The 7,548-nt window shown below is 60.5% G+C and overlaps 1 protein-coding gene across 1 annotated transcript in view; it reads left to right on the forward strand.

The window, feature by feature from the left end:
* The window catches only part of MYRF (myelin regulatory factor), a 29,204-nt gene that overhangs the window by 13,659 nt on the left and 7,997 nt on the right, over window positions 1-7,548 (forward strand). Inside the window, exons 5-12 of the mRNA XM_021709589.1 lie at window positions 6-168; window positions 2,283-2,533; window positions 2,616-2,739; window positions 4,555-4,750; window positions 5,926-6,002; window positions 6,367-6,477; window positions 6,813-6,903; window positions 7,259-7,459. Of these exons, the coding sequence (XP_021565264.1) occupies window positions 6-168; window positions 2,283-2,533; window positions 2,616-2,739; window positions 4,555-4,750; window positions 5,926-6,002; window positions 6,367-6,477; window positions 6,813-6,903; window positions 7,259-7,459 (1,214 nt within the window). The remainder of the gene's footprint in view (window positions 1-5; window positions 169-2,282; window positions 2,534-2,615; window positions 2,740-4,554; window positions 4,751-5,925; window positions 6,003-6,366; window positions 6,478-6,812; window positions 6,904-7,258; window positions 7,460-7,548) is intronic.

The following is a 7,548-nucleotide window of genomic DNA, read 5'->3' on the forward strand; positions in this document are numbered from 1 at the left end:
CCCGCCCCCCCCACCTCACTACCCTGCCCTGCAGCAGGACCTGTACATGAAGCCTGAGCCCCCGATCCCCCACTACGCTGCCATGGGCCAGGGGCTGGTGCCCGCAGACCTCCACCACACCCAGCAGTCCCAGATGCTGCACCAGCTGCTGCAGCAACACGGAGCTGAGTAAGACTTGGGCAGCCTCCCCCGACAGTGGGAAGATGGAAAATGGGGTGAGGGCATCAGGGCAGCAGCGGGCAGGCCAGACATGGGGGTGGACAGCTGAAGGCTCTTCAGGGCAGATCGGGGGTCAGCATGTTTATGCATGGCTGGGTGTGGTGGTTCACACTTGTAACCCCAGTACTTTGGTAGGTCGAGGTGGGAGGGTCACTTGAGGCCAGGAGTTCATGACCAGTCTGGGCAACATAGCAAGGCCCTGTCTTTACAAAAAAAAAAAAAAATTAGCCAGGCACAATGGTGTGCCTCTGAAGTCCCAGCTACTTGGGAGGCTGAGGTGGGAGGATTGCTTGAGGCAGTGAGCTATGACAGCTAAAAAAAAAAAAAACCAGAAACATATTTATACAAACATGCCCAGCAGTACTTTGAGGGATTTATAGCTATGGCTAATTTCTGACAACCACCTTATTTGTTGGGCACAGATAGGTAAACTGAGGTTCTGAAAGGGGGAAATGGCCTGCCCAGATCATGAACGGGGGAAAGGCCAGAGTTTGGGTCTGGGCCGGAACTCCTACCCAGATGCTGGTGACTTTCCAACCTCTTCATGGTGCCCTCAGGTTTCTGAGAAGCTTCCCGGCCTGGACCCAAGCTCTGGTTCTGACTGCACCTGCATGATCGTCATGTCTGGTTGTTTTTTTTGAGTTGAAGTCTCTTGTCACCCAGGCTGGAGTGCAGTGGCATGCTCATGGCCACCGCAGCCGCTACCTACTGGGTTTAGGTGATCCTTCCGCCTCAGCCTTCCAAGCAGCTGGAACTACAGGCACGTGCCACCATGCCCAGCTAGTTTTTGTGACTTATTGTAGAGACAAGATCTCACCAAATTGCCCGGGCTGGTCTCAGCTCCCGGGCTCAGGCAATACTCTCACCTTGGCCTCCCAAAGTGCTGAGATTACAGGCTTAGCCACCATGCCGGCCTGTCTGTTTTGCCTATAAAGACTTCAAGAGTGATTTAGTTCAAGGAAGGAATCTGCTGTCAAAAGGTTTTGTAAGGTTGGGCACGGTGGGTCACGCCTGTAATCCCAGCACTTTGGGAGGCCGAGACAGGAAGACCGCTTGAGCCCAGGAGTTCAAGACCAACCTGGGAAACATAGTGGGAACCCATCTCTACAAAAAAATCAAAATAATTAGCCGGGTGTGGTGAAGGGTACCTCTAGTCCCAGTTACTTGGGAGGCTAAGACAGAAGGATCGCCTGAGCCCAGGTGGTCAAGGCTGCAGTGAGCCATGATCACATTATTGCAATCCAGCCTGGGCAACAGAGTGAGACTCTGACTCAAATAAAATACATTAAAAAAAATGATTTTAGCTGGGCTCGGTGACTCAGCCTGTAATCCCGCGCCTTGGGAGGCTGAGGTGAGTGGACTGCCTGAGCCTGCGGGTTCGAGACCCGCCTGGGCAACTTGGCGAGACCTCATCTCTACGAGAAATAAAAAATTAGCTGGGCGTGTTAGCGCGCGCCTGTAGTTCCAGCTACTTGGAAGGCTGAGGCGGAAGGATCGCCAGAGCCCAGCAGGTCGAGGCCGCGGTGGTCGGGAGCGGCCACTGTACTGCAGTCTGGGCGACAGTGAGAATCCAACTCAAAAATAAATAAATAAATAAAAATAAAAATAAAAATGGTTTTGTAAAGGGGAGCAGTGCTATGCAGACCCCCTAGGGTCCTCGCGCCAGGAAGCTATCCCTCCCTGGTGTTTGTGACCAGGCCCTCTGCGGCTTGTTTCTGACCACAGAGGCTGTCCTCCAGAGTCCCCACTGTAGAATGATACTGAGCATGACACCAAAGGCAGGACCAGCTCCTTCGTTCCTCAGGCAATTGCCGAGCACTCTGTGTGTCAGGCCCCTTGCTGGCACAAGTCAGTGGTAGCTCCTGCCGCCTGGCTTCTCTGATCCGGGGTTGATGGCGGTGACAGAAGCAACATTGGGCAGTGGCAGGGAGCACTAAGGGGTAAAGCCTGAGGACTTCCCGCAGGAGGCAGCTGCAGAGTGGAGAGGGGAGAGAGGTGGGCAGTGCCCTGTGAGAGGCGCTCAGGGAGAGCCAGCCCCCATGGCACACACCTCTTCCCCCCAGGCTCCCCACACACCCCTCCAAGAAGAGGAAGCACTCCGAATCACCCCCCAGCACCCTCAACGCCCAGATGCTGAATGGAATGATCAAACAGGAGCCTGGGACCGTGACAGCTCTGCCCCCGCACCCTGCTCGAGCCCCGTCTGCCCCGTGGCCTCCCCAGGGTCCGCTCTCACCTGGCCCCGGCTCCCTGCCCCTCAGCATTGCCCGGGTCCAGACACCACCTTGGCACCCTCCAGGGGCCCCCTCCCCAGGTACTTGGCTGGCCAACCATTCAAGGAGGGGGGGGGTCTGCGGCCCAGGGCCCGGGACCCACATGGCATTCTGTCCCTCCAGGCCTCCTGCAGGACAATGACAGCCTCAGTGGCTCCTACCTGGACCCCAACTACCAGTCCATCAAGTGGCAGCCACATCAGCAGAACAAGTGGGCGACCCTGTACGATGCCAACTACAAGGAGCTGTGAGTGAGGGGGCCATCCTTCCCGGGACCCCACCAAGGCCCTAGAGCAGGGCCTGGGAGCACACGGGGTACAAGATAGACCCATTTTACAGAAGCGCAAACAGCCTCAAGGTAGCACTCGGGCTGGTGCTCAGGGTTCCTGATCCAGCCCCAGGCCTCTCCGAGATGTGTCAGCCAGGGTGGGGCCAGGGAACCAAGTTAGAGAGAAGTGGGCGGATGGGTGTTTCTGGCCTCCTCCTCCCCTTCCTCCTCCTCCTCCTGCATTCCAGGAAGGTGGCCGGAAGCTGAGTGTAAGCCGGGCCCTCCCAGCAGCACCCCCCTGGAGGGAGGGAGGAGGGGTGGGGAGGACGGACTGGAGGCCGCCTGGGCATTCCTGGCTCTCCCTTCGCGCCCTCAAGTCTTCAGCCTTCCAGGCCCCAGGAGCCCTGTGGGGACCACCCCTCTTGCTCCCCCAGAAAGCCCATGGGCGGGTGAGAGAGTGACTGTGGACACTACCTGGGCTGGGTGGCTGGGACCTGCCTTGTCACAAGACAGTGGCTGGCACCAGCTGCCTGGAGTCGGGCACCCAAGGCCTTGTGGGGTTCTTAACCAGAGGCCCCTAGGGCTGGGGGCCTCCAGCTGCTGTGGTGGCTGAAGGGTCCCATGTGGTCCTGCCAGGGTTGGGGGGCAGGCCTGTGGGGGTTCTGACCTCTGGCATGGGAAGGAACCCCTCTGGTCTTACCTCCATACTCCTTGGGCCTGCTCCCCCGTCTCCCCAGGTCCCAAGGCCAGCAAGCTGGCAGCTGCAACCCCCAGTGCAGCCCAGGCACTTTCTGGGTGCTGTGCTGGGTCGGGCAGGCGGGTGGACCCAGGGAGGGGAAGGAGGTGAGCTCAGGTCTTCCATGGACTTTCCCCAGGCCCAACGGCCTCTTCCCACAAGCTTGGAATCATTCTCCCCGGCCAGCTTCCTCCAGGCAGGCACTGGGCACTCCTGTGATCACGGGGGCACCACTTGTGCCTGGGGACCTGGGCAAGGGTGGGCTAAGTTGCAGACTAATCATTGCCCTCTTCACTGACACCTAGAAGTTCCCCAAAGGGGCCAGACTTGGGACACAACAACAAATGGGCAAACTGAGGCTGAGTCAGAGGCTGAGTCCAGAAGTGCCCCTCTTCCGTTCTGGGCAGACGGAGGAGCGAGAGTCAGAAGGGCTTCTGGGGGCTTGAGCACGCTGGTGGGCAGGGCAGGGCCTGCGGCAGAGCCAGCGCGCCTGGTTCTGCCGTTTCCAGGGCAACCAGCTGTCAGGCACCCTGAGCCTCTGCAGAGGCAGCCCCTCTCGCCCACCTCCTGCGAGCAAGCTAGGGGGCTTCAGGCAGCCTTGGGGAAGGAGCCCAGTGTAGGGAGGGAACTGTGGAGCTCACTCCTCAAGAGTCTGGTTGAGCAGTGGCTCATGCCTATAATCCAGCACTTTGGGAGGCCGAGGCCAGAGGATTGCTTGAGCCTAGGAGTTCAAGACCAGCCTGGGCAACATAGCGAGACCTTGTCTCTACCAAAAAAAAAAAAAAAAAAGAGACCTCATCTCTGATGGGCCTCAAGGGTCTTGCCCTCCGTCCCCCATCACCAGGGCAGGGCAGTGGCCTAAGGCATGATGCCGAGGGCAGAACATCAGCTGAGGGGTTGGCAGCCCTGCAGGGATTCAGTTTCCATTTCTGAGAAGTGGGGGCAGCCCTGTTGGCGGTTTGAGGATAGGAGCTCTGGGGTAGAAAATTACTTTGGAACCGAGGCAAGTGGGAGGAACCGACCTTCCAGACCAGTGAGTGCCCTCCCCTGCCCCCCAGGCCCATGCTCACCTATCGCGTGGATGCCGACAAGGGCTTCAACTTCTCAGTGGGCGACGACGCCTTCGTGTGTCAGAAGAAGAACCACTTCCAGGTGACAGTATACATCGGCATGCTGGGCGAGCCCAAGTATGTCAAGACGCCCGAAGGCCTCAAGCCCCTTGACTGCTTCTATCTGAAACTGCACGGAGTGAAGGCAGGTTTAGGGTCTGGCAAGGAGGGGCGGGCTGGAGGCCTCAGGAGCCTGGGGGGGACCCCAGGGCAAAGCGAGTGTGAGTGAGGGAACTCCCCAGGCTGAGTCCAGCCCTCCACCCCTGCCCCTCCTGTCTTTCCCTCTGGGTCTGCCCCTTAAATGTGGGGCTCCTCAGCCTTCTCTCTCTTGCACCCTGATTCCTGCTCTACCTTGTGACCCCCAAGTCTGCACCCCCTGCCGGGACCATCTCCTGACCCCTCTCCCAGCTGCCTCAGTTCCAAGCCCCAAACTCAACTCCCTGTGAACTTGGCCCCACCCCGAGCTCTTCCAAGTCACGGTGACCCAACCTGTAATGCGGGTGAGGGCCTCTCACCCCTACGCATGCATCAGACCCCCAAAGATCCCTCCGCCTGGTCCTCTCCAGTCCCCTGCCTGTCCCCCTGGGCAGGGTCATCATCCTCCATGTTCGGCCCCCAACTCGTGCTCCACCTGAGACGTAGGGGGCCACGGCACTCCCCATCCTTCCAAGGCCCCATGTCCTCCCAGCAAAGCCCCAGCTTCTCAGCGGAGCCCACAAGGGTCGTGGGGTCCAGCCCTCCCCTGGCCTTGGTCCTGGTGCACGCTGTGCCTCGGACGCCCTCCCAAACTCCCGTTCACCCTCTCTAGCTGGTGCCCTCCCCAGGAACCCTGCCCTGAGGTCCATTTTGGCTTGCAGGGGGTGGATTTAGAGTCTGTGAACTCCTAGGGGTGTGGCCAGGCTGCAGGCTTTGGTGTCGGGAGGGGCATAGCCCAGCCAGTGTGTATGAAAGGGTGAGGGTATGGGGTGTGGAGAGGGTCTGGGAGTGGGTGGGTTTGGGGGTATGTGGATGTGCATGGAGGCTGGCGTGAGGGGGGTTGTGTGTGTGTGTACAGGCATGCGGAGGTGGGGTATAGGCATGGTCATGGGGGTGTGGGTGCTTGGGGAGTGACCGTGTGTGCAGCCAATGCGCTGATGGGGGAGTGGTACTCTGTGAGGGGGAGGAGGGATCCCAGAGGGTGTGGCTGTGTAAAAGGACCGTGGATTTGTGGGCAGGGAGGCTGAGTGAGCTCCAGCTGACCAGGCCTGGCCGGGAGGGTGCAGGGGGGAGGTCCAGGTGGGGAACCAGGCCTTGAGGTGCCACTGGGCTCTGCTTCTCCAGCTGGAGGCCTTGAACCAGTCCATTAACATTGAGCAGTCCCAGTCAGACCGAAGCAAGCGGCCCTTTAACCCCGTCACGTGAGTGTCTGGCCCTGTAGGGTGGTACCTTTAACCTCTTCACATGTCTGACGCTGTAGTGGGGGGGACACATTGAACCCCATCTTGTGACTGCCTGACCCTGTGGGGGAGGGGGTGTTACCTTCAACCCCATTGCGTGAGTGTCTGGCCCCATAGGGGAAAACTTTCAACCCTGTCACTTGCATGTCTGACCCCATGTGGAGGTGGTACCTGGAATGGCCCGCCCTGGAGCTGGCTTGGGAACAGGGCGGCAGGGCAGGCAGGGACCCCCCAGTGCCCACCTCCCACACACTGGCCCCCCTCTGTGGCCTGGCACTTGGCAGCCTCCCTCCCTTCCCCCTGAGCACCTGCCCCTTCTCTGCAGGGTCAATCTGCCCCCCGAGCAGGTCACGAAGGTGACCGTGGGGCGGCTGCACTTCAGCGAGACCACCGCCAACAACATGCGCAAGAAGGGCAAGCCCAACCCGGACCAGAGGTGAGCAGGCCAGGCCCTGCCCCGAATGCATTTCCGAGGGGGAGGGCAGGAAGACAGCACCCCTGGAGCTCAGCGGGCAGAGTCATCTCACAGATGAGAGAGCTGAGGTCCAGACCCCTTAACTGACCTAGGGATGAGTGGGAGGAGCAGAAGCCGGGCTTCTGGGTTCAGGAAACAGCTCTGTGGCCTTCCAGCCCTGGCCCTGGGGAACTCCTGCCCCCTAGTGGACACTCGGGTTCCTCCTCTGCAGGGTGGGGTGAGACGAGTGTGAATCCGCTTGGGGAAGAGTGGGGGGGCAGGACCCTGGGCACCTCTGAGACCCCTGTGTGTCCCAGGTATTTCATGCTGGTGGTGGCCCTGCAGGCCCACGCGCAGAACCAGAACTACACGCTGGCCGCCCAGATCTCTGAGCGCATCATCGTGCGGGTGAGGCCCACCTCCCCCCCAGGGGTAGTGTCCTCCAGGTCTGGGAGAAACAACCCCCAGGAGAATTTCTGGGGTGCTGGGGACTCAGGAGCCAGTGCTGATCCTGCACTGGGCTGGGTGGCTTTGGGCAAGGCTCCCTCCCACTCTGGGCCTCTGGTCTCCTTCGCATTAAAGCACGGAGGTGGACGAGATCGGTGGCTTCCGGGATTCCACAAGTGACTCGAAGTTGTCACAATGAGATAGCTTAAGTGGGGCGTGGTGGGGTGAGAAGTCCTGGCGGCTGGGGGTTCCCCCATTCCCAGGGCCCTGCAGGTCTCCTATCCCCCAGGACTGATCCAGCCCCAACCCGTGGCAGGCCTCCAACCCAGGCCAGTTCGAGAGCGACAGCGACGTGCTGTGGCAGCGGGCGCAGGTGCCCGACACCGTCTTCCACCACGGCCGCGTGGGCATCAACACAGACCGGCCGGACGAGGCGCTGGTTGTGCACGGCAATGTCAAGGTCATGGGCTCGCTGATGCACCCCTCGGACCTGCGGGCCAAGGAGCACGTGCAGGAGGTAGGGGCGGGGCTGCGGGGTAGGGCGTGGGGACGGGGCTGTTTGTGGGCGGGGCTCCAGGGAGGAGGTGGGCCCGGGCGGGGGGAGGA

Source organism: Carlito syrichta, unplaced genomic scaffold, assembly GCF_000164805.1.
Source record: "Carlito syrichta isolate Samal-C Ts95f unplaced genomic scaffold, Tarsius_syrichta-2.0.1 Scaffold258390, whole genome shotgun sequence".
NCBI lineage: Eukaryota > Metazoa > Chordata > Mammalia > Primates > Tarsiidae > Carlito > Carlito syrichta.